Below are 26466 nucleotides of genomic sequence, written 5' to 3'. Positions count from 1 at the left end.
GAAGAAGGAAGTCCAGAGATGTTCTTTGGAAGCTTTTACATTTTTAAAGAAATGGAGAATTTATTTACTGTATTGCTTTCTCTCTGAAGGTAAGCATTGGAGGAAGGTGTCTTTTGGAGAATACTCTCTTTTTATTCCTCTGTCCCCTGAGCCCTATAAAGAGTGGTCCTTAGGCTGATAAATCATAGTTTCTTTTTGGAATTAGAGGTACTGTACCTTTAACAAAGTAAAAACAGGAAATGCCTTATCTTCTAAATCTTGGTGGGCAGGCTGAAGACTTAAGTGACAAGTTAAAAAATAGGCATCTGCCTTTATATTACAGATTCTGCTACCTTTTAGCAATAAGAGAAAGCCTACCTTTTTCTGTTAACAATCCCATATTGCCATTTGATTCCTCAGTCATGTTTACCCATTCATAGACAGGCCTTAGGCCTCTTTAGACTTGGGTTTATTGAAAACACTTTTTCTTTTTCCATCAGCTCCCAGGTATCTTTATTTTTCTGTTTAGCTTAGCTTAGATTCTCTTTAGCTTAGATAACTTCTCACAAAAGTACCTTGTATCTACTGTCTTTCTTATTTGGAAAACTCCACCCTGTTTTAATTTCTACTTACTTTTATTATATGCGTATCTGTACATATCTGAATAGATGAGCCTAACAGGAAAAAAGCAATATAATCAAATTGGTTTTCCTTTAAATTTTTTATCACGAGCCCCAGATATTCTCTTAAGTACTGCCTAGCAATCTTAATACATTATTTCCCAGCGATCTTCCAAGTGTTATTTGAGATGACAGTTTATACTGTCTTCTCAGAACTCCCACATCCCTAAGGCTCTTTTATTTCCAGCTGATACTTTTTATGCTTCTTTGAAGGTGGGTAGGGGGATTTCTGTTTTCAGCTTCTCAGCAGTAGATTTATCAGCATCTCTACCCACCTGATTTTGTTCTGTTATATTGTGGTGAAGGACATTTCTTTACTTCTGTCAAAGACTAGGAGGGTGACTGTAGCTTATTCATAATTATATAAGCAATGTTCAATCTGGAGTGTTTACTAAATTTTTGATAATAGATGCACAGAAAGAAATGGTAGACAGAAGGAAATGGTGGTGGTTAGTAGGAAGTTTTTGTTTTTGTTTTTTAAGCTGTTGCATTAGTTTTATGGTCTTGGCTGCCTTTAAATATGTGATATGATTGATTTTCATCTACCTGGTCCTTTGGGAATGGTTCTGTGAACAAACTCAAAGTATAAAATATGGACAGGCGAAAAAAGTGCGAAGCTGATTGTTTGATTGGAATGGGTTCTGTGACCTTCCATTACCTTGATAAACAGTTTAGGCTTTCTTATAGGAAACAACAGTAAAGCAGAGCCAAGTTGGCTACTTCATTTAGGCTGTACTGTCTACTAGGCAGTACCATATGATTAGGGGAGATGAGGTCTCTAACGAGCTGTCAGCATGTGATTGTAGCTTAAGAATTCTAATGGTCTAGAAAAGGCAAGAATTCTTAGAAACACTGATGTTTTAAAAGCCAGGAAAAGAAGAGCTTTGAAAAGTGGTGAAGATGAAATTGGTCAACAATAAGACCATTGGCTTTACTGTGCTTTAGAGAGAGTGACAACTAAGAAAATGGGGTTACCTTTACCCAACTGTTAGAATATTCTGTATAGGCTGTCTGCTTGATTTTTTTGGGGGGGGGGTTGGGCTGTTCTACCCCCAGTTGGTATCCCTATATATCCTGCCTAAATCCAGAGCCCAACTGATACTATTACATCAGAACTAATGTGACCGTTAAAGTTCCTTCCAAATTAAATCTAAGGTTAAAAACAGATTCTGGGTCCAGTCCCAGAAATTCTGATTTTGTTGGTGAGCTCAGAGGTCTTAATTTTATAAGGGCCTTTGTGAACATCTATGGGACACAACCTGCATTTTATTTAACTATAAGAAAGTAAGACTTTATTGTAGAGAACTTTAAAAATATAATTGTTGTGGAGATGGGGCAACCATGGAAACCTGACTGGAGTGTTCATAGTGCCTGTCAGTATTTGAGGGGGTGGGGATATGTGGGGTGGGGAACATGCCACCATCTGTTATAGTCTGTTAGAGAAGTACAGATTTCATTTTATGGATGTTTGCAGCAGATGCCTCTTCTTCCTGCATTATATCCTTATGATCCACCACTGCTTTTCACTAAAACTCATTTTCTGCAGTTTCTTTCTTTGCCTTGCCAATATTTTTGTGTTTTCTACCTCTTCAGGGCCTTCAAGTCCAACAAAGGAAGGGGAAATGTTAATGCCTCAGGCAACTTCAACCAGTGGTGGACTCTAGCCCCTGCCTAAAAGTTCTTCCTACTCCAGGAGTCCCAAGGAGGGGTCCCTGGCCTTCAAGCCTGTCACCCTGATTATATCAATTAAAATATTAGTAACGCGTCAGTAATGAGCTGACTTTATATAGGTTAATAAGTATAAACATATTATGTAATCATATTAGTTTCTTCTTAATGTTCTTGCCTGTCAATAATAGCACTTAAAATAATGTGTGGGGGAGTAGGACAGAGAGAACATAGTGTGCAGTGCAGAATGGCACACACATTGCTGAAGCTTTAATTTATTCATAGATACTCTTTAATGAGATCATTATGATACAATTTATTGAATTTTTCAGCAGTCTCCATTTCTTTCATTTCACTTAGATGAGGGTGAAGGAATGAATATGAAGTACCAGAAAATCATTGCCACAGAGAGACAGCATTAAGTGTCTTTTATTCACTTATCATATACTTAGTTATCTATCTTCATTTTCTTCTTGAGGGATTCTAGATGGCTCCTTTTGTAAGACTTACTTATAAAATTGGTGGTAGAAAGATATTTAAAATGCTACAGTCAAAGTAGGGGGGAATATATCCACAGATTTAGGATATAAATTGGCAAAGCTCAGAAACTAATCTCTTCCATGGATATATTTTGAAAGAAAACTATGTCAGGTTAATTGCAAGATTTCTCCTTATCTGCCATCTCTATGTTTTGTTTTTAGCTGATATTAGACTCTAGGAAATAAAAGTGGAAATGAAAGGTAAACTTGTGGATGGCCACTTTCATTGTTGACAATTAAGACTATGTTTGAAAGTAATTGCTATAGAGGCTGTCACATCTCAGTCAGTCAGTCAGTGTTATGGAGCCAGTAAAACAGATTATGTAGAGTTGTCTAATATGTACAGCAGAGAGTAGCGTTTCATGAATGAGAGTAGAAAAAACACTGTGTTTAAGCCTCTGGGGCTCTTTGTCCATTCCACTGTTGTGTGACTGTAGGTATTTATTTGGCCTGCAGGTTTATTTTGTAGAAAATTATCAGTCATCCTCACAAAACATTTTCTCTTCAATCTAGCATGTTCTGTGTAGCAGTGAGATATTTTGACATATAAATTGACAGCAATCATTACATAGTCTAGTATTATTCAACCCTCCAGTTAATATTTTACCGCAGACCTAGAGAGGAAATGATTTATCTAAGGTAAAAACATCCTGTCCAGACCCTCGCTAGTGGCACAATGGTTTAGGATGCAGCATTGCGAGCCCCAGCTGCTTCAATATGAGTTCAATCCCCGCCCCAGAGGTGATCCACTTGGCACAGCAGACCTCTCTTGACCCGCCCGCTGCTCACCTCAGCAGTGGACTTCAATAGTCGGCCTGTTCTGCTCCTTGCTCTGACTCTGGTGAATCCTCTCACCACCTGTATACCTCTGGCCTGTACCCTAGTTCTATATCATTCAGTAAATAAAATCTTTAAAAAACAAAACAAAACATCCTGTCTGGCTAATTAGTATTGTAGCAGGGACTAGACTACAGGCCTCTCTACCTGTAGACCTCTTTCTCTCTAATTCCTAAAGTGGTTCCCATCTCTACCTATGACCAGGGGACAAAACAAGGTACTGTTTTTCTGAGCTAACTCAAAATGGTTTTTATAAGAAAGAAGGACTATTGAGTTTTATATTTGATTTAAGGTAGGTACACAAAATTAGAAAAGAGCCTGTATTAGACTATTATTAGGTGGGCAAAGTATACATACAAACAAGTGAAAAATTGCAAACATCTCAGTATTCAACAGTATGGGAATTGTTTAGAAAGCAATTTGATAATTTTGTTTTGCAGGCCAGTACTAGGGATACTGGATGAGTTTCTTTCATACTCTCTTTCATACTCTGCCTTATACTTATGGGATATTTTTAGTTAAGTTCAAATTTCTTTACATTTCAAGATCTAGTTCTATATAGAGAATGTTAACTGATGTCAAATTTTGATACTCAGTCTAATAAAATTTACTTTCTGTCCTATTCTCTAATGGAAAGTGGTTATTTTGTTTTTGTTAATCAATATTTATATTCAAAACTAGGTGAAATGAGAGTTGGTAAAGATTTTCTACCAATTTTTCTTGCTAGAAGCATCTGAATGTGAGTTTAAAATGTTTTCTAAAAGTAAGATCAACTTCTTAATCAAATGTGGTGTTTCTTCCTGTAGAGCTTCTGTGATGCACTTCAAGCCATATTGGAAACTCCAGAAGAAAGTACAACCCGTGGAAACCAGCAAGGAAAGTCTGAGAATTCCTGTGAGCCACAAAAAGGCTTTACATGATGAAAAATGCAAAACTAGCTACATGAAGCCAAGTGTCTTTTCTTCAGCTTCTCTTGGTAAAGCATCATCTCGAAAACCTTTTGGGATCCTTTCTCCAAATGTTCTATGCAGTATGAGTGGGAAGAGTCCTATAGAAAGCAATCTGAATGTTAAAATCAAGAAGAATGTCCCATCTGCAACAATCCACCAGGGTGAAGAAGGGGAAGGTCCGCTTGATATCTGGGCTGTTGTAAAACCAGGAAATACTAAGGAGAAAATTGCATTTTTTGCAGCCAACCAGTGTAGTAATAGGATAGGATCTATGAAAATAAAAAGCTCCTGGGATATTGATGGGAGAGCTACTAAAAGAAGGAAAAAATCAGGGGATCTTAAAAAAGCCAAAATACAGTTAGAAAGGATGAGGGAAGTCAACAGCCGGTGCTACCAGCCTGAGCCTTTTGCGTGTGGCATTGAGCACTGTTCTGTACATTACACTAGTGACACTGGGGACGGCCTCTATGCAGGGAGGCCTCTGTCTGTCATACAGATGGTTGCCTTCCTTGAGCAAAGAGCCAGTGCTCTATTAGCCAGTTGTGCGAAAAACTGCACTAATTCACCTGTGGTAAGGTTTTCTGGGCAACCCAGAGGTGTGCCCCCAGCCTCTGAAACCTTTTCCGCTGTAGTAGCGTGTGAAGAACCTACTGAAAGGGGAAATCCTGAGGCTAGTGAACCACAGAGTGAGCCAATCCGTGTCCTCGATATGGTAGCCAGACTGGAATCCGAGTGCCTAAAGCGGCAGAGCCAGCGTGAACCTGGGAGCCTCTCCAGGAACAACAGCTTCCGTCGAAATGTCGGCCGTGTGTTGCTTGCAAATGGCACTCAGGCTGATGAAGGCAAAACAAGCAAACGCACCTCGGAGGTTCCTGATTCTCAGGTGAATCCTGTGGGATCAATGTCTGTGGACTGTGGCCCCTCAAGAGCTGACCATCACCCTGCTAAGGGGGACCAGGCCTGGGACAGTGCTCCTGAAGGCTGCCCCTCACTGCTGGCAGGTGTGAGTTTCCACATGGACGGTGCAGACTTAGAAGAAGATCAGCAAACCGCTGTGAAAAACAGCAACAGATATGATGTGGAAATGACAGAGGATCTTGTTGGGTCACCTTTTCCTTCTCGCACTTGTCCACAAGCCATTGAATTGCCCACAGATGTTGTTGAATGTGTGAGTAGAGAGCTTGTGCCGCTTTCTAGCCAAAATCCTGATCAGAGAAGAAGAGAGTCTTTGTGCATCAGTATCACTGTGGCCAAGGTAGAGAAAGACCAACCTTCTAGTGTGAAGTCCTGTGAAGACCCACTTCCAGGGATGTTGTTTTTTTTGCCACCTGGTCAACATCAGTTGGACTGTTCCCAGTTGAATGAAAGTACAAAAGAGTCTTCCAAGGCCGGCCAGCTTGAAAATGCTGCTGAGAGTGCATCTGAGGAAAAAAGTGTTCCAGCTGGTCCATTGGTCCAACCAGCCTCTCCTGTGGAAAGTACCGTAGGGGTACTTGAGACATCCACTTGTAAGAAGCAGGTGTCTCATGACTTTTTGGAGACCAGGTTTAAAATCCAGCAGCTTTTGGAGCCTCAGCAATACATGGCTTTTCTACCCCATCACATTATGGTGAAAATCTTCAGGTTACTTCCTACCAAGAGTCTCGTGGCTCTTAAATGCACCTGCTGCTACTTCAAGTTTATCATTGAATACTACAATATCAGGCCAGCAGATTCTCGCTGGGTTCGAGACCCACGATACAGAGAGGATCCTTGTAAGCAGTGCAAGAAAAAATATGTGAAAGGGGATGTGTCCTTATGCCGGTGGCATCCCAAGCCTTATTGCCAGGCATTGCCCTACGGGCCAGGATACTGGATGTGCTGCCATCGGTCTCAGAAGGGCTTCCCTGGCTGTAAGCTGGGGCTGCATGACAATCACTGGGTCCCTGCTTGCCACAGCTTTAATCGAGCAATCCATAAGAAAACAAAAGGGACTGAAATGGAAGATGAATACTAAATATGTGCGGTGACAAGTGGACCAATTTTTTGAAATGTATATCCCCACCTAGCTGCACCACTCGGGGAGTGTTGCTTTCAGCGTCATTGCTGGGGAATCTGCACTTGCTCCATCAGGACTGCCATTGCTCAGGCATTTTTTTAAAAAAATTAATTTACAAACTGTCAAGACAGGTGGTCTCATTGTTTTATAGTTGCACCTCACACTAGATCCCAGGATAGTATTCTACAGTTTGATTCACTTGGCTGTGAATAACTATGCCTGTTCTCCCGCATCAAATCCATCCCTAAAGGATGAAGACTTGCCACCGTCAAGGACATTCAGAAGAGTTCATGGCAGATTATGCAGGCAAGCCCCCAAAAGGAGTCCCAGAAATGTTTGGAGCACTGGCACCATTATTTTATAAACAAGTGAATAGTGTCCTGTGAAAAGAATAGCAGCACTCTTGGATGAAAAAAGTATGCTTACAAAAGTCAGGCACCTTACCTTAGAGCTTGTATGCTTGATCGTGTGAGATTGATGTTTGTGGCTGGAAATGGATTTCATGCCCTGTGGTGTTTACAGTGTATATAGGTTGTGTTTTCATAGGGCTATGAAAAGTGCACATTAAACCTGAGCGCCTTTACTTTAGATGAGTGCTTTTGGCCCCTCTGTAAATAATGCTATTAAATCTGGTTGTATATAATGGACAGCTGAACAACGTAATCACCACAATGCAGCTAGAATAGTGTTGCAGCTACAAATGTCTGTTTTTTTATTGTCTCGTCTCAAATTTGTACATCCTGTATAAAATTTGAATGTTTCCCAAATAAACTATGAATGTTTACTGTATAATATATGAATGTTTCTCAGAAGAAACTCTAAATAGTTAAGAGGTTAACCTGTTGAAAGAATACCAAATAATGGTTTAACTGGACAACCTTAAAATTAGCATAGAGAACAATCTTTTGTTATATTTTAGTGATCCACTAAGAATGACAGAACATTATATAGTCAGATGGTAACATTCTTGTCTACTTTATCCTTTGTCTGGTTACAATTTTTTTTAACTTCAATAAAAATATGCATCTTAAGTGGAACCTGAGTCTTGCAGATTTTTTTCCTTCTTTTTGGGCTAATACTGAAGAATGTTGTGAATTAAATCATGAGAATTTGGATTTTGTTTTTGAGTTGCTGGTAGATAGGGGGAGAGAGAAATTTTTTTCTGCCACTGAAGAGAAACCATTTTCATTCACTTAACTTTGGAGTTTTAATTTTTGTAATAACCCTTTACTTATTTTGAGGGAACACCACCAATTGTATGTCAGGTTGCATGAGGCAGTACCTAGGACAGATACTATAACTTAGCCAGGCTTCATTATTTCATTGCTGAAAAGTCACTGAGGATGAACTCAGGCCTGTGGCTCTGTAATGCTCAGTAGGGCTGGAAGGTGTGAAGGCCCCACAGAGATGCAATGGAGTACCTGAAAACCAGGTTGGCTTGAAGTCAGATACCCACCAAAAAGACTTGTGATCAGTGTAAGCTGCAGGCTTCCACTCTGAAGAGGCAGTGGTAAATGTTCTAGAGGAGTGGCTGATGGGAGGGGGCTGATCTCTAAGGAGAAAGATACAAAGGCTGAGTAGACTTGGCCAGGATTGGAGTGAGGTCGAGCTAGATTCTCCTGTGGCGGGGGCAGGTCACAGAGCAACTTCCAAACTGGAGTCCTTGGCAGCTGCTGTCTTCAGTCCTTAGTGGTAGCTGCTCCTTGCTGGAAAGGGAGCACTGAAAATGAATGTGTGCCTCTCAGTGCTGAGTAATTCTGCTTCTTTCAGGCCCATGAATTAATGATAACTCGTATTAGACTGAAGCCACAGGCTTATCGATGTGTCGTGACACAACCCAGGGAAAGTGAAGCGCTTGCTTTGTCTTCAAGGTGGCCATCTGTGGTGTACTGTTCAGGACTCCCTTCCTTGTGACTCGCCTCAGAGGTATGTTAGAAAATGCTTCATTACGTGAGAGTCCCCTGGACTGAAGTTTGCAATGCTTGTCCTTTTTCCTTGTGCTTTGCACCAAACTGGCAATCTAAGTGTACCTTCCTAATCGTTTTGAATCCTCCTTAAGGATTAAAGGAGAGGCGCACACGAGCACGCGTATGCACACACACACACACACACACACACACACACACGGGACTTAAAGAGTATAACCTGTGAGTGGTAAGTGTTCAGTAAATATTGGCAGTTACTTGTGTTAGCTCTTGGTTCTACAGTGACCCAGGGTGGACACACAGGATAATTCCCTCAGTGAGTTTTCCTAAATTAGCCAATCTGAGTCTCGTTTCTTGTGGGACACAGGCATTAAGAATGTCCCAACCTGGGAGGGAAGTGCACTGGACTATGGTGATGGCACACGTGTGATTTGGTGATGGGAAACCCACGGGGATTAGATCTGAGATGGAAAAAGTTACAAAATTATGTAAAAATAAACTATTATAAAAAAAAATGCCCCAACCCATCTTGGCATGTAGTTTTTAAATAAGAGTTCCCAGAATTCACAAGGACCCAGTTCCCAGAGCTCTCTGAGTGAAGTTTTGGTAGGTGGCACCTGAGGGCATCCCTCCCTCCCATCTTTTATGGTCCAGTGTAGCTTCCCTTTAGGGAGATGTTCCCGTGCCACGCTGGAAAACCAGCCCACTCCGTTCCCCACAGCTCTGCTGTGGATTCCTAGGGCTTAACAAGTAGAGAAACCTCCCCCGTAAGTGTTTTTTCAGAACTTCTGATAACACCTGATCCTCTACGCATCACTATTTGAAAGAACCAAAGAAATCTGGGGGGTCAGGGGCTCTGCCTTCTCTGGGGCAGTTTAGCTTTGTTCCCTGCCTGGTGGATGATATCAGATACCAAGAAAGGGATGGACTAACATTAAGTTTATTTTTAGACCTTTTTAAAATGACTCATTAAAATGGCCACATGAAAAGATTCTGCAAAAGTGACCAGATGCCCTGCTTGTGCACAATGATACAGCTCTTTGCTAGGAATCACCTCCCTTGGGACTCCCAGCCTGTTCTGCCTGTCTCCCCCAGCCCCCATTTGGGCACCTTTCAGTGAGAAACCTGAAAGGATCTAGGTTGTTGGTCTCTGAGTGCAGCTGGTCTCCGTGGGTGCATTCTTGGCTGCGGATGCCCCACAGCAGTCTGAATTCTGCCAGGCAGCTGCTTCTGTCAGTCGAGCGCTGGTATGATACAGGCTTTGTTGTTGCCAGTAGTTCCCCTGGCAGCAGGCTGCTTTGGGCTAACTGCAAAAGACTGGTGATGATTTACTCAGGGCCTAAAAGTTCCCCTTCTGGGCTCTGTCCAACCCCGTCTAGCTTAGACTTGTCAGGGCCTCCCTGCCAATCTTTTTGGACTGGGCTCTGTCACTCGGTATCCCCAGTATTAAAGGTATATTCCATGCCTTTAACTGTCTTAATTTTTCCTTCCTCAGCAATACGAGTAAGCAAACTCCATTCCACCACCTGCTTCAAGGCAGAGTAAAGCCAATCTACACCAGCACCAGTAGTACACTGCAGGCCGCTCCAGTAATGCGAGCTGATGTTATCTAGCGCTTACAGCCAGGTACAGTGCTGCAGTGAACTTTTCTGCCTCGCACACTGGATTCCGACAAGCTAGTGTTGCCATCTTGGAGTTGGTGCAAATACTTGTATGGGAAATGTTCAATCTCCCCTATTGATATACACGCCATTCTTATGTTTGTGGCCTCAGCTAGCATTTGCACAACCTCATGGGAAGAACAAACATTGTGGTTATGCACCCTTTGGTGAATTCCAGTGTGTTTATATCTAACTAGCTTAAGCAAAACCACCCCAGTGTAGGCCTCTAGGCTGGCCTGGCACTGGCTTTACTTTGAGGGGTGCAGACCCGCTGGAGTGGGTGCCCAGGGATGGGCTTGCAACACACTGTAACAACCCTCATGAGAGGTGGTGTCTTAGGCTTCCCTTCTCCCTGAGACATCCCGTCTGATTTTAACTTGTAAAGAACAGGCTTCAGAACAAATTAGCTTTGGGATTTCTCTAAAAATTATTTTTGAGTTAAAATGAGCTATGAAGAAATTAAAAATTAGAAGGTTCTACTAAATCGTCTGCTTTGCTCTTCAAAACAAAATAGCAGGGATTGGGTTCTAAAGTTAGCATTGAGGGGGCAAATGGCAAACAGGTGATACTCGTCTTAGAAACCCTTTGTGACCATCACCCAGCGAGCTTGACACAGTGTATACAACACTGGAATTGTGAGCTTCACATGAAGGTTAAGTGTGAAGTGTAAGTTGACTGATGAGCAGTGTGCAGACCCTGAGACTTGGGGGAACAGTAAACCTAATCTTTCAGTTAATCCGGGCGAAATCACCAACACAATTCATATTATTTCCTCCTTACTCTCCAGTGGAAATCAGACAACTGCTTTTGGAACTGGTATTGGAGCCTCAGATGTGTTTATTAAGTACTAAGAAGTTAATAACAATTCTTAAAACACACACACACAATTAGTTGCCAAACAAAATGAAAAGCAAAGGTGCACTGGCCCCTACCCCCTTTGAGATTAGATGTCTCATTTGCATAACCTGTGAGTGGGTGGGATGAGCCTCCCCTACCCTTGGACTGAGCTCTTGACCTTCTCTGTCCCGCTTTCCAGCCCTCCACAGTACCAGCTGAGTGTGGTTTTGCTGCAAGCATGCAGGCCTGCAGAGAACAGTTCACCTTTCAGCATAGCAGTCTCTCTGGCAGAGATGGTAAGTGGGCTGCCCTGGCACCCCAGCTGAGGCCTCTTGAGTAAACTTTTCCATGGCTAGTAAGTGGTCTTGCTTTCAGGCCCCCTTGTCCTGCTTCAAGTGTGTTCTGCAGAGGCTCTCTATTGCATGGGGTCTGGACAGGAAACTTCTGGCACACCCAGAAAATGAACAAGAGGACTTATTCTAAGGGTTAGCTATATAGGGCCAAGCCCTCTTCATTACTTTGTGGCCCAGAACAAAAAATACAATTAGGACTCTCCTGGTTCTCCTTCCTTCCTTTTCCTGCTTCCCCCTAGAAATCTTTTTTTCATACTCATTCTACATTGGAATATTTTTGATACTCGAGTTAAACATAATAGAAAACTTAAAACATCATACATGAATTACCTGATCTTCATCGGATAGTACTGCTCTATATCAATACCTTCTAAATATTAATGTACAAATGAAGACTGATTCAGGGTGTGAGATGCCACCCAAGATCCTGCTTTTCTAATAAGCTTGCAGGTGATGTGCATACTGCAGATCCAAAGGCCCCGCCCACTGTTAGTGCCGCTGGTCATGGTGCTGTCAGGCCCATGTGGAAGCTCTCCAGCTATTAGGAGGGTTTTCTCAATGGCTATCAAACCTCAAACTTAAGCCGGTACCAATGCCCTTAATCAGGAAATGGAGATGTATTTTCCCCCTGTGGTTGCCAGTCACTTGGGAGACAATTCTTAGTTTGCTGACAGGAAGATGGACTATATGTATACTCATTCACTAAGCCTCCTTGAGCAGAATTGTGTCTCTTCCACCTGTGTCCAAACCACCCATATGCTTGAGAAATGTCTTCCTGAAATGTTTTTCAGTGTAAGGAAATAAATTTGGTGGGTAAGAGAGCTCTTTCCTCAAAACCCAGGTGTCTTCAGTCAGGGTAAAAGTCACAAAGCAACACTTAAGGCAGGCAGTGAACAATCTGATCTGGAGATGGTAATGCCTGAGCCACACAACCCTTAATGAGCTTCCATTTCTTTCACTCAATTGGTTCTATTCTGTTTTCAGCACTGAGTGTTGTCAAATGCCTTCTGCCAGTTCCTCACTTTTTAAGAGGTGACTATTCCAACTCTACATTAGAACCCCCTGCTCCACTGAATCACTCCTTCCTACCAAAAAAACCCCCAGAAGTCACTAATAGGATTCTTGCTGTACTATCATCCTCTTTTTATTTCAGCAGATTGTCCCATAGGCAGCTTTTGGCTTAAAAAAAAAAAAAAAAGTTATGCAGGGCCCTCCCTGAGGGTGCAGTGGGTTAAAGCACAGCACTATGAAGCTAGCCACAGCCACCTCAGTGCAAGTTCAATCCTGGGCCCTGGAGGTGACCCACAAGGTGTGGCAGACCTCTCCTGACCCGTCCATTGCTCCCCTCAGCAGTGTACTTCATTGATCTGCTTGTTCTGCTCCCCACTGTCTCTGGTGAATCCTCTCATCCCCTGTATCTCTGGCCTGTACCCAGTTATATATGCATAAATAGATCTTTTTAAAAAAAATCATGTAGCTCTAAGCAGATTGTAAACCCTTTCCAGGGTACTTTCTTGCTAGATACTTGGGATGGGTGTTGGTGGCGGCTTTTCTCATTGAGAATGACAGCTGAGGTTCAGATGGCTTGCTCAGAAGCCTGTTTCAAGTTTCCTGGTACATTTTATTGAAGCAACTTACAAATGACACTTCTACCCTCATCTGCTTTAACCTGATTCCTGCTTCTCTATGGTATTAACTCTGAGGACTGGGAATCGGTGTACTAGATGGAAGCATGTTTTCTTCAACATTACCCAGAGAGGCTGAGAGTGTAGCACAGGAACGCTTCCACTTGCCTCTGCTGTGGGCAGGCAGCCTACGCCAGGTAAAGACAGCCACAGCAAGTAGCTGAGTGGGCTACCGCTTCCATAGCAGTCACTGGAATCGCTAGTACTGCAGGTGACCCCTTTCCACAAAGACCTACCCTGAAAGGGGTAGTGTGTCCATCTGAGAGAAACTGATTCCCAAGAAAGGGCAGGGGGTACTATTCAGTCTTCCTTTTAGAAGGACAGGTCACTTCTAACCTTTAACATTTCTTTCTTGTCCTGAAAAAAAGCCTGGGCAGGTTCCACATGGGCAAGCTAGAGGCCCCATCCCTCCCTGCCTATGGGGATGTTGCCAGGCATCATCACTGTAGGACGACTGCATTTTATTAGAGGAAGGTATGTCACTGGCCAGCAACCAGCTTCTCAGCTTAATAAAAAAGAACCGTTACCGTTACTAGCAACATAAACTATACTTTTGAAAAAGTAGTTAACAGGAATTTTTCTAATTTACCTGGCAAAAAATTCTTAAAGAATTATCCTATAACTGTATAAAGTAGCCCATCTTCACACAATTACATTTTATTCTTGCTTTCTCAATGAATCAGTGGAAATGAATAACCAGACCTTGAAAAAGACATACATATGTATTAACAAAGTACTGTTAAAAGATTTATTGCAATAATACAATAAAAGTTTAGAAAACATTTGAATGACTCAAATTAGTTTGGAAGTCGCAGAGCAATGGGAAATTCCTGCAACATGACACTGTGAGCAGTGTCTGGGACACTCATACTGAACGGCGTGCCCCAAACCCACTTTGCTAGTGACCTACACCTTGAATGACTCCTGTGCACTCCACCCAACGCAGACTGTTTACCCCCTAACTTACAGATGTGCAAAACATATTCCATTACAAAAAGTCTTTAGAAGACCATTCTAAGCAGCCTATTTGGTGCCTGTGAATTTTTAGTATTACCTTGTTTCAACAGATCATTTTAATATGGAAAACATGAGCAAATTCTATGGCTTTTTGTTTAAAAAAGTACCAGTTTCAATTTAAAAAGCTGTTTACATAAAGTTCTGGCACCTACATGAAAGATTTAATGAGCAGCAAAGAGTAGAAAAAACAGTGGTTGAAATGTATATTTTAAGAATATTTACATGGTGGATCCAGTGCAAAATAATGAAAACCAAAACATCTCAGCAGTGTAAGCCAGTATGTTGGTGTTCAAAATCACTAAAGGGTTTGACCATTTACCCTAAGTAAAGTGCCTCTAGTTGATATCAATAACAACAAAATATACCCTATTACACCCTAAGTTTCCCCTATCTTTGTAAATTGTGTTGAGTTACTCTTGATAGGAGTTTGTGATCTCTGGATTCTAAACTTCATCGCATATTCATGGTCTCCTAAGTGGCTTACTTGGAAAAAAACCACAACTATTGTGCCTCTCTGCTGAAGTCAATCTCTACCTCTAAGCTCCAAATCCCAGACTTCGAACTCTTGAGATTAGTTTGAAGTGTTTGGGTAACTCTTACCTCATAGGATTTTAAGTTTGTTTGGTATTTGTTCAAGTCCAGTACATACACCCATTCTTTGAATGCAGACTTGGGAGGTAAAACACCAGCCCAGACATCAGGAAGCTGAGTACTTAAAACAGATAACAGTTGTATAAGAACCCATGTGGAGAAATACTGTTTTCCTCCCTTTGTGGAAAATTCATAGAGTCAAGAAACTTGGGACTCCTATATAGGAATACACACCCTTTGCAGCTCTACCCAAAAGTCTACCAAACACTACATGTATCAATAGCAAAGCAATATAGCACCTCGGACTTGGAGGCAAATTATCAACGATAGCAATTACAGTGAGAAAAGAAGCTAAGGGACTTACCTCCAAATGATTTATCTGAGGTACTATCATGCTAATCACACTAACAAGATATGGTAATAATACCTGTTAGGAAATTTTCATAGGATTTCTTTTTGTAGTTGTTAACATAGGGCTTTTTTGTTTTTGTAGGTAATAAAAATAAAAATCTACTTACATATTTGTACATAATGCCTCTCTACAGTTTTCTTGTAAGATTGTCGTCAAGAGAATGACACACACTAGCTGAAAATGAGCTGGGTGAGGGAAATCCCGAGTTTCCCCAGGATAAATAAAGAGTAGTGTCAGCTGTAATGACTGCTCTGCATTTCTGAGTGAAAGTAGTGTCCTTAGAGCAACCAAGACCTCCAGGGAAGAAACCAGTAGGATAGTTTCCCTAAGGGAAAACCATACACAGGAAGCATGACCAGAGACTCCTCAGCAAGGGTGCCGGTACCGTGTGCCCAAGGAGGCATTTAGCTTACAAATGAACAACCTCAATGACTTAATTTTCACTCATAAAGTAAGTTCAACTTCAAAATGTACAGAAGACAAGAATTCAAAAATGTAGGTGTAAGAATGAACTTAAGTGCCCTCAGAATATAAGAAAATGGTTCAAAATTCTCTAGGACATTATTGCAGCGAGGATTTCTTCTGCTCATGGATATGGGTCCTACAGAAAAAACGATCTTGGTTTCTTTGGTGTGTGGGTAGAAAGAAAAACAGGAATGCCTGACAAGCTACAACAGAGCAGCACAGATGAATAGTTTCTAAACTAACCCTTCCCCCCAAAATGCCACCACTTCCAAAAAAAACAAAATCCTTTACCTAAAAATCAAATATAACCAAATCATAAAGAAACCAGTACTTCAAATTTCCTGCTGTGTCTCTGTACAAAAAGAGATGGCAAAAAACAAACTCAAATTTTTTATCTTTCAAGGCTAATCAAGAATCACTTTCCTGTGATTCAACCTCTAAAGCCAACACGTTCAGGAACAGTATCACAAGGACCAACAAGTAAGCCCGTGTCTGCGGGGCCTGTGGCCTGTGAGCAGAGGGAGCTCGGAGGAATTTCTGCCTCAACAGAAGTGGATGTATGCCTATGTCCTCCTTCCACCAACAGGCTTGGGGAGAAGAACCAAGCTGTTCTATCATAAGGATGTCAGACACCACCCTTAGCCCTCTGACAGAAACACTTGTCTCCCTACAGAAAAACAGAAGTTTAAGCTCTCTTTGTTCCAGGCACTAATGAAACTAAACACCTAGAGTTTACTGGAGCAAGCAGAACTTTCTTGATACAAATGTGGCGCGTTTGGGTCTATGCTCCGTTAACGGTGTCCAGTGTAAGCTTTAAACCAGGAGGTCACTGAGTATGCAGCGGAGGAGATCATGCCTCCGGCACTGCTGCTGGCGATGGGTGGGGACGCCTGGCTACTCTGGCTCTGGGTCACTTCCACAGGCTGGGAGGGGATATCACAAAAGCGGGGGCTCGGCAAGTTCTCCCAGTCCATGCCCAGGTCAGTTTCCTCATCACTTATGTGCTCGTCTCCACTCTCATCTGATTCTCCAGCGACACCGGTATCCACAAATTCCATGGACTCCTCTAGGTCTGCACGCACTTCAAAGGGTCCCGACCTGTGTGCAGACAGCAAGGGGCTTCTTTAAGACAACTGGCAAGCTCACAGCATGCGACAGTACATGAGGAGACCAGTACATGAGGGTGGACACCCTCCCTCCCTGCACCCACTCCTGCCTGCACTGCACCACTACGCTTCCTAATTAAATTCTCTTTACAACAGTAACTACCAGCTGAGTCATGACTAAAACTGTGACGCCACAGCTTCCCTCAATTCTACCTCCTTTAGTTTTGAAGACCCTGGGTGGAAAGAAAACACACACTGAGACTGTTCACGCTGGCTCAAAGGATAACTTCCTCTTTTAAACCACTGCACTATCTGTGATTTTCACTGAGGCCAACTGTGACAGAGACCATCACTGCAGGATGCTGTGGCCTGTTAGTGGAACAAGTAATAAATGGTATCCAAAGAAAACTATACAAATGATCCCTGCCTTATGGAAGCCCCTCATTATTCAACCCAACACTCAAGCGAGCTAAGTGAAATGGTGGTATGCAGGTCAGGAAAACTTCCTTGGGTGTCAGCAGTGCTTCCTGCACATTTTTAATATTCATCACAAAATATTGTAGGGATACACAGCACAGAATAACCTATTTAGGATATATACTATTCAGTGTAAAACACATTTCTTCACTGAACTTCAGGAGAAAATGACTTTTGCTTCCAAAGGTTCCTTATTCCCTCACCTCTAAATCCGTAACTTTTCTCTGGCCTGACCCCATGGAGGCTCCTCGCAGCACTGTCAGCAAAGCCCACACAGGCCTACTTAGCCCTCTTTTCATGGGCACAGCAGCTCCTGACTCAGGAATCAGGCTGTCCCCCCACCCCACCCCGTCCCTCCAGGGTTCTGGGCAGCTGGCTATCAGGCAGAACCAAGTGGCGCCATGAGCTACTATCTCTCCACTGGTGCCCCAAGATAACAAGATGCTTTGGTTCAAGTTTCCCTGAGAACCACCTTGGGGGAAATGGCAAAGGTTGACAAAAACAGAATGGGAAACAGTCCAGAAGCACAAAGCCTGTCATCTTCATCTCTGGGCTAAAATAAATGGTAGCAGCCTCAAAGCACCTCCCCAGGCCTGCCCCACCTGAATGCCTTTTCTAGTATCTTTCTTCCCAGACAACCCCACTTGCCAGCTGGAACTCACCAATTAGCACAGTTGGCATTTCTGCCCCAGGCACTGTTTTTAGGGCTTTACAGGATTAGTTAAATCGAAAGTGAGCTAAAGGGTTGCCTCTTGGCACTTAGGAAGCAACTTACATTTCAAAAATACACTCAGGCTAGGGACTTCTACATTTACCAGCCCACCCTGCCCAGGAGTCCTAATTCTGAAAGTGTGAAGGGAGCAAGAATGGAGGAAGATCATCCCCACAATCTTCCTTCCTCCCTTGAAACTCCACACCAACCAGTATCCCAGCGACTCAAAGCTTAGCTCTGAGCATCCCCTTTCTGTCTCCTCAATGTTCTCCCTGCAGTCATTTCCACTGTCCCTTTTCCTTGGCAAAGGTGTATAATCCAAAGCCATCTTCCCCATTCTTCTCCATTTCAAATCCCCAATCATCTGGGAGAGTATTCCCTTTGAGAGACTCATCTCAGGTATCTGAGCTGCAGAGTTCCCTTAAGCCACGCCCCCCCCCACCCCCACCCCCTACTGCCAAGCTCAGGTCCTCACTGTTCATTGTCATCTCCTAGCCAGTGTCCTGTTAGCACCCACCTTACGCTCAGCCTGAACTTAGCAGAGCTGCCTCTCAGCATTTGCCTACTAAAACTGTTTACCAACAACAGAAGAGCCCCTTTTTCTAAATACAGGGCTCTCTGATTCTGTTCGGCTCAGCTTTGCTGTCCAAGGGGCTGCAGAGTTACCACCAGGTAAGTCTCCCTATCTCTCCCAGGTCAGCACTCTGCCACTGCTGCTGATTCCCACCTTTGAGCACAAGAGCTCGGCCTACTTTCTGTCCTTTGATGTGCCTTATCTATCTTGGGGCCCTCTTGGCATGAGACAGCTTTCGTCCTCAGATCCCCTCTTGAAGGTTTATTCTAGGAGATAAGCAGGAGTGACATGGGGAGGGGTTGACACTTCCACCAGGAGAGAGCTCCCTGTGGGAGCAGCTGGACCCCGGTTCTCTGCATGGAGTCCACAGGGCAGAATCCACTTGGCAGGGAGCAGGTGCTCCCCTAAGGATTAACTCTTTCACTTAATGTCTTTGAGGAATAAAAATTACAAAATCATTTTTGATAGAAGTACAAAATGTGTAGCAAATCTAATGTACATGATGAAGTTTGGATGGTAACAGTTTTAACTCTGGATGGTAACAGTTTTATGTAGGTGTGATCATTGTAAAGGCTCAATCAATAGGCTGAATTACTACTGCAAGAGGGAAAAAATGTCTCCCCAAAGACTGCTTATTTAGTTACTACAGTTTAATACAGGAATTGTATCATGGAGATTTTGGAAAGATCTTGATTAACATCACCACTGAGGGACAGATGGCCACAGTGAACCTGCAGGTGTGACATCCGGGGGACACTCAGGCAGTGTTTCAGCCTAGAATGTATGACCTGAATCTCACTGTGAGGAAACAAAAGTTTTAATAAAAAATGTGAATGCTGCACACAACAAAGTAAGCTCTGAAAATGTTCCCAATTTAAAGGAGGTTAAAGAGAGTACTAAATGCAACACTAAACTCCATATTGGATCCTGTACTGAAAGGGAAGCAAATGCTATAAAGGACACTATCTGGTCTTCAGACAACGTAGGCATATGGGCAGAGAAAGTAAAAATACAGCACTACTGGGCCCTCCCTGGTGGTGCAGTGGGTTAAAGCACAGCCTTGCAAAAGAGCCACAGCCACTTCAGTGCCGGTTCGATCCCCACCCGAGGTGACCCACATGGCATGGCAGACCTCTCCTGGACTGCCCACTGCTCCCCTCAGCAGTGTAGTTTATCCATCTGCCTGTTTTGCTCCCTACTCTGTCTCTGGTGAATCCTCTCACCCTCTACACCTCTGGCCTGTACCCCATTCTGTATGCATAAATAAATAAAATCTTAAAAAACAAAAACAAAAACAGCACTACTGCTCACCCAGCTGATGCTGGTTAAGTGTACTGTGGTTTAGAAAGTATCCTTATTTTTAGGAAATATACACGGAAGTATTTAAGATCAAAAGCCACAATATATGTATCTTATTTTCATAGGACCCGGGAAAAAAATGTGTGTATTTACGAAAATAGATCACATAAGTGGTAAAACAAATGGGTAAAGGTATTAGCAATAGGTGAAGTTAGGTAAAGAATATTTATGTCCTTTGTCCTATTTTAATAGTAAATTAATGTAATTTTCTTGGAAGTCTGAACTGAAAAGAAAACAAAAGTATATGCTGGATTCAGGATGGGGTCCCCAGTTTAGCTAGTCTGAATGGAAACAGAAAGTCCCAGCCAGGTTCCACCAGCAGTCACCCTAAGCCTTGCTTCTGAAGGAGGCAGGAGACTTCTGAGGCCTACCTCCTAAACCACCTACTTCCAGCCATGAACTTGGATGTTACCACAGCCTGGAGTTATGTGTACTTCTGCAGGGCAGAGCCTTCTAAACAAATAGCTGACTGAAGGGAAGATCCATACACATCTTCAAACCCTGTTTTCCTAAACCACCACCAACTCTGCATATCAGCAACCTGTTTGGAAACCTGCTGGGAATTGCATTTGTTTGTTCTTGATTGGGGCTAAAAATTTCTTTTACTTGAATACTGTCTACTAACTTTTCTTCTGTTTGAACTGACTGCTTGAATCCTTTGTCTATTTTTCCACTAGGTTGCTATCTTTAATCTGTTGACTGAAGTTTAACTAGATATCAATCTGTTATCTGTCATACAGGCTGCAAAACAGATTTTTTACCAGAGACATTGCAAGCTTTTACACAGTAAAATGTATAAAACTCCTTTATGTTTTTTTGGGTTTTGTGGCTTGCTTGTAATTCTCTCCTTACCCTATGGTTATAAAACACTGTCTTTTCTCCTAGTAATTTATAGTTTAAAAAATAGTCTTATAGATCTTCTGGAACTTATTTTTGTATATGGAATGTGGTATGAATCCATCTCTCTCCACCCCATGGATACCCAACTGCCCACCACTATTGGGCTGCTTCTACTTGATGTGCCAAGTCACAGGTCAGCTCCTCACACACACAGGGTCTGTTTCTGGAGTCTATTCTCTCCCTTTAATTGCTCCACCTACCTGCATGCTGACAGAGCCCACTTTTAATGACCTTTATATTATGCTTTAAAAGGGGTCAAGCCCACTCCTAATAATTCTTTTTCAAAATGTCTCTGCATGTTGTGCTTAGTTATACTTTGGGATCAATTTATTAAGTCCATGAAGTATTTGTTGAAATTCTGATCAGGTAAGGGTCTTTGCTGCCTAGGCTTTTTTCCATTCAGTCCCACACAAGTCATACAGTGTTTGGTACTCAAATACATGGTGATGTGATGTATGTTTCTGATGGAAGAGACCCTTTCCACTACATCCTCTAACTGGCTGTTAACATGTAAGAAAGCAACTGCTTTCTGAATATTGATCTTGTATGTAATCACCATTCTGAACTGTCATTTCTATTACACTCTCAGTTCTCTAGTTCAATAATCATAGCATCTGAGTTTGTTTCTTTCAGTATGACTATGCCTTCTCAGTGAAAATGTTCTGCCTTAATTAGGCCTCCAAAGCAACATTTACATAGCAGCGACAGCAGGCTGGATTATTCCCCACTATACCAAACAACTACATGAAGTACCATTTTTGTTGTAGGTCTACGGTAGTCTTTATAACCTATTTTTAATTTTCTAAGAGCTTTCTTTAATTATTAATAGAAACTGAATTTTATTCAATTCTTTCCTGGCATTCATCAAGCTAATCTTGTATCTCTTCTTCTCTAGTTTGTTAATGTGATGAAGGAATAACGTTTTCTGGTTAGCAGCACGAGAACATACTGTTTTGGAGTCAGCCAGATGTGTGTTGGGACCTTCACCCCATTGTTTTTACTGGCTCTGTGCCTGTGGGTGTAAGTTACTTACCTTGAGCTAAGCCTCGGCTATCCCCTTTTGTAAAGTGAGAGTAAGAATCCCACCTATAACTTAAAGCATGTATAATAGTTGTCTCAGAACAATCATAATAATATTATCACTAAATATTAGCTCTTCTCAAAGACATACATCCTAATGTTGAACCATTCACAAATAAGGTACAGAGAAGAACCCTAAAACGCAACACTAAAAGTGGGATAATTTCTAACATTCAGGTTTCTGTGCCATCCATGCCATGTGAATTAATGGATGGGATCTGAACTCCTCCCCTATAAAATGGCACAAAATGCTGGGTATATCTGCAGCTTCTTGGAGCTTTTTTTTTTTTTTAAGGGGTGGGTCATGTTCCAGAGAAGGTAACTATTAGGAGGAGTAGGAGAAACAACAATGCTTAAGGGAAGATCACCACAGGAAGTCCACTGCAATGTGGGGGAGGCAGAGGAAGCTGGATACACTGGTCAGTGCAGGGGACTCTGCTGGGTGTCACAGCAAATGGACAATGGGGAGGAAATCCCAAAGGACTTTATCATTTATTTTCCTTTGTTCTCTTAGAAGAATGCAAATACATGCATCAAGTCATACCTCTGCAGAAATGTAGAACAGACTGTTCAGGGAAAAGCTAATAAGCACAGAGGAAGGTACATGGATGATACCAAAGCAAAGTCTTATCTAGGTCATACAGCAGTGTGCAACTAAGCAGGATGCCACAGACCATCTTGGTTGGCCTCTTTTGTTACTGACTCTGATTTTTAAGTTAACAGATCTCAAACCAGTTCATACCATAAACTTCTAATACCCACTACCTCTACCAAACTATAGCAAGACTGAATCATTCAGTGGCAAAAAAGAAAACTGTAAAGCACTATTATGATGGGAGGGAAAAACCAACCCACAGCAAATGCTCCAGGAACAGGAGGCACTGGGCAGGGCTAGGAAGCAACAGCCAGGGTTTCAAAGAAACAGCTTTTCGTCTTCCCCCGGGACATCTGTATTCTTCTACTCTATTTTAGATGTAAAAAATATGTGAATTTTTTTCTGAGAAATGATTATGTAAGGGTGACAAAGTTCAAATATGCTTATCTACTGCTTCCTCTTGTACAGGGTTGCATTATTTTTGTCCTTTTTGGGAGATTTTGGAGCTGGGAACAGATCCCTGAAATCTGCCAACATGTAAAAGTCTAGCTAAAAGTAGTCACATCACTACCATTTACTGAAAAGCAACAAAATCCCTCTTACCTGCCCAGGTGCTCAGAGTTCGGGCTGACTAGGTACATGAGATTCCTGAGGGTATGCAGTGGTTGTAACTGATCTAAATTTACATGCTAGAAAAAGCAAAGAGTTGATTAATATTTTCAACCAAGCAAGAAAGCAAAAATGAATTCACAGTATGTTTTCCATACCTGAGAAAAGCAAAGATAGAGAATATTTGTGTTCAGTTTCTTCACTGCGCGAGTAAATTTCTGTCTGCTGAGATTTTCTCCACAAAATTCACTGCAATGGAAATGCACAACTGTAATGTCATACTTTTCTAAGAAATTTCTATGTTGAAATGTTCTCTCCCAAGAGTGTTCTTCACACTGTAGTTCCACAGAAACCAAAAGTGTGTCCTTTAACTCAAAATGTGTTCCCAGATGCCATCTAAGAATGGACGACTGCCCTCAAGGTCAGCAATTTTACTGCATTTATAAAAAATTACAGATGCATGTATTTTTTGAGCAACAATTCCACTTCTGAAAATTTATCCTACACAAATGCTTACATACCAGTGAAATGAGTATCAGTTTATTCACTGAAGCAACAGGAGACCAGGAAGATCTGAGAACATTTACACAAGGCAATCTCCAATTATCCACTTCAGGCAGACTGCCAGCTGAAGGCTGGAAAGAGCACACAAAGCCTCTCCCCCTACACCCTTACTTAACTTCCCTGTGGCCCTCACTCCCCAGGGCAGGGACTCACCATTCTCTCTGCTGTAGCTTCCTTCCCTAGAGAACCCCCAGGCTTGTTCCCTTCTACTCTTAGATGCCCTGGGGTCACATACCTACTGTTCAAACAGCAAGCCCTTCAGTGACTCTACACCTCTCCTGCCTGCTTCAACATTCTCCACAGCAGAGAGTTGACCATCTGCTGCACTATTTACACATTGATGATCTGCGTGTCTATTAAAATGTAAGTGCCGAGACAGCATGGATTATGCTTTAGTCACCACTAAGCTCACAGACTCCATTCTTACAACAATAATTGTTAAATAAAAGTTGTAAAAGCAAAAGAATGAAACTAGACTACCACCTCACAACATACATAAAGCCAAGTTGAAATGGATAAAAGACCTGAATGAAAGACTTGAAACAGTAAAGTACATTGAAGAAAACAGTGGTATAACACTCCATGACATATGTCTCAAAACACCTTTGAAGATTCATCCCCCAAAGCAAAGAAAATGAAGGAGGAGATTAAACAGCTGGGACTATATCAAACTAAAAAGCTTCTCTACAGCAAAAGAGACAATATCCAAATGAAGGGACACCCTACAGACTGGGAGAAAATATTTGCATTCCATATAAATGATAAGGAACTTAAAAAGATCTACAAAGAGCTCACGCAACCTAACTAAAACAAAATAAACAACCCAGTCAAAAAATGGGCAAAAGAACAACAACAACAAAAAAAATACTTTTTCAAAGAGGAAATGCAGATGGCAACAGGCATATGAAAAAAAAAATGCTCAATATCACTTAAAATCAGGGGAATGCACATCAAAACCACAACGAGATTCCACCTCACATCAGTAACAATGGCCTACATCTAAAAGACTGAGAACAACAGCTGATGAGGATGTGAAGAAAGTATGAAGCTGATGTTGACGAAAGTTGTGTTCCCGAGGTTCCTCAAGCTACTAAACATGGAGCTGCCATAGGACCCAGCAATTCCACTCCCTAGGAAATTACGCAAAAGACACAAAAACATTAATTCAAAAGGAAATGTGCACCTCCATGTTTATCGCAGCACTATTTACAATAGGAACGATATGGAAACAACCTAAATGCCTAAAAACAGATGACTGGATCAAGAAGATGTGGTATATTTACACAATGGAATATTACTCAACAATCATAAAAGATAAGCTCGTGCCATTCACACCAACACAGATGGGAGCCGGAAGGCTAATGATCAGTGAATTAAGTTAGAAGGGGAAAGAACGGATGGTTCACATATACGAGGAATACAGGGAAATTGAACAAGGGGTCAGAAGAGAAGAAGACAAAGTTAATAGACAAACTATAAACTGGAGACGAGGTGCAGGGGATGAAAGTGAGAGGGATCAAAACGGAAGGGAAAAGCACAGGAGACTATGGTGATGGGTCACAGGTAGGTTTGGTGGTGGGAATTTTATGGGGTCTAGAAGTGAAGGGAGAAATCAAACATCACACAAAAATGAGCAACGACGTAAAAACAACAAATATAATTCTAAAAGAAGATGCAAAAAACCTTAGCATAGCACACCTTTGGTATTTGGGGTAGGGGGTTGTGGCAAAAAATATTTGTTTGAAAGGGAAGGATAACTGGAGAGGAGTAGGAAAGTTAATAGAAACTGGGTGGACTGTAAACTTTTGCAATTTCTAAAAAATTTCATACCTCACATATTAAAAAAATATACATCAAATATTCAAGTGTTACAAGGTACTTGGTTCATACACATGGACAGTTGTTTTCCCTCTGTACTCTGTGATCTCCTAAAAGACTTCGTGTGCAATAGAATAAAGCTGCATCTGCGGCTTCTGAAGTTAATGTTGAAACAATATTCCATGGTCAGACTTTCTGTCTTGATAATACTTACATCTGTGATTTGGTTTAACTAGAAAAGATAAGCCCATCATTGGAACATGAGGTCCAGGCTAAAGTGACATCATCCCCTCCATTACTTGCCTGTTGCACAGCTTTTTAGGAAGATTTATGTCGAGTATATGGGACAAAATGTTGACAAGCTGAGTGGCGTAGCACAAGGCAGCACTGATCGTGTAGGCGGGGTTATTATGCTCCATGTCTAATGCATAGAAACAGACAAACACGAGACTTTAATTTCAACATAAAGTCATGATCCTAGATCTTATCATTTTCATTTTATCAATAATTATTCATGACTGTTTTTACTCTTTACTAGTAAGGCCTATGACCAGATATTGTTTGTTTAAACATCATGTTTTTTGCTGAGTGAAATGTAATAAGTAAAGCCAGGTAGAAATCAAACTAAAGTCAAAATGATTTGGCCCCAACGAATGTATTATCTGTCAGAACAATTAACGTCTGACATCACCTCCTTGGAGGTGCCAAGTGGCCGTGGCAGCACCTCCCTCTGGCCTGCCAGTGACACTGCCGGTTCTTCCATAGCACACACTCAGGGTGGCCACGGGCCACTACAGTCTCGGTGATGTCACCTCTGTATCACCAGTACCGGGCTCTGCGTGACATAAGCATACACTCACGAAATAGATGCCGAAAGACTAAGTGAATAATCCTTTTCCACAGAGAAATTACAGGGATTTCTGTTGGATTATGTCCACATTTAGGGCTGCTAAGCAAGTTTGTACAAAGGTAGATATTAAAAATGGAACCCAACATGCCACATACACTATACAAAGTAGTGTATATATATTCTAC

The 26466-nt window shown here is 41.9% G+C and overlaps 2 protein-coding genes across 6 annotated transcripts in view; one reads left to right on the top strand and one right to left on the bottom strand.

Moving 5' to 3' along the window:
• FBXO34 (F-box protein 34) overlaps nt 1–7728 on the top strand; it is a 57593-nt gene extending 49865 nt beyond the window's left edge. For all 4 annotated transcript variants that reach the window (XM_004681849.2, XM_012724581.1, XM_012724580.1 and 1 more), the window contains one exon: nt 4510–7728. In XM_004681849.2, the coding sequence (XP_004681906.1) occupies nt 4520–6649 (2130 nt within the window). In that variant the 5' untranslated portion in view covers nt 4510–4519 and the 3' untranslated portion in view covers nt 6650–7728. The remainder of the gene's footprint in view (nt 1–4509) is intronic.
• Nucleotides 1–26466, bottom strand: part of ATG14 (autophagy related 14) — a 47189-nt gene that overhangs the window by 2933 nt on the left and 17790 nt on the right. Inside the window, exons 7-10 of one of the 2 annotated variants that reach the window (XM_004681848.2) lie at nt 25735–25852; nt 23208–23298; nt 23044–23129; nt 13860–16735 (exon numbers count right to left, since the gene is read on the bottom strand). In XM_004681848.2, the coding sequence (XP_004681905.1) occupies nt 16429–16735; nt 23044–23129; nt 23208–23298; nt 25735–25852 (602 nt within the window). In that variant the 3' untranslated portion in view covers nt 13860–16428. Of the gene's footprint in view, nt 1–13859; nt 16736–23043; nt 23130–23207; nt 23299–25734; nt 25853–26466 lie in introns of those variants that run through there. The other variant, XM_012724582.1, reaches the window with a different exon arrangement.

Source organism: Condylura cristata, unplaced genomic scaffold (genome assembly GCF_000260355.1).
Source record: "Condylura cristata isolate star-nosed mole 26May11 unplaced genomic scaffold, ConCri1.0 scaffold00013, whole genome shotgun sequence".
NCBI lineage: Eukaryota > Metazoa > Chordata > Mammalia > Eulipotyphla > Talpidae > Condylura > Condylura cristata.
The sequence above is the reverse complement of the archived record's forward strand: the minus strand, read 5'-3'. Positions and strand labels throughout refer to the sequence as shown.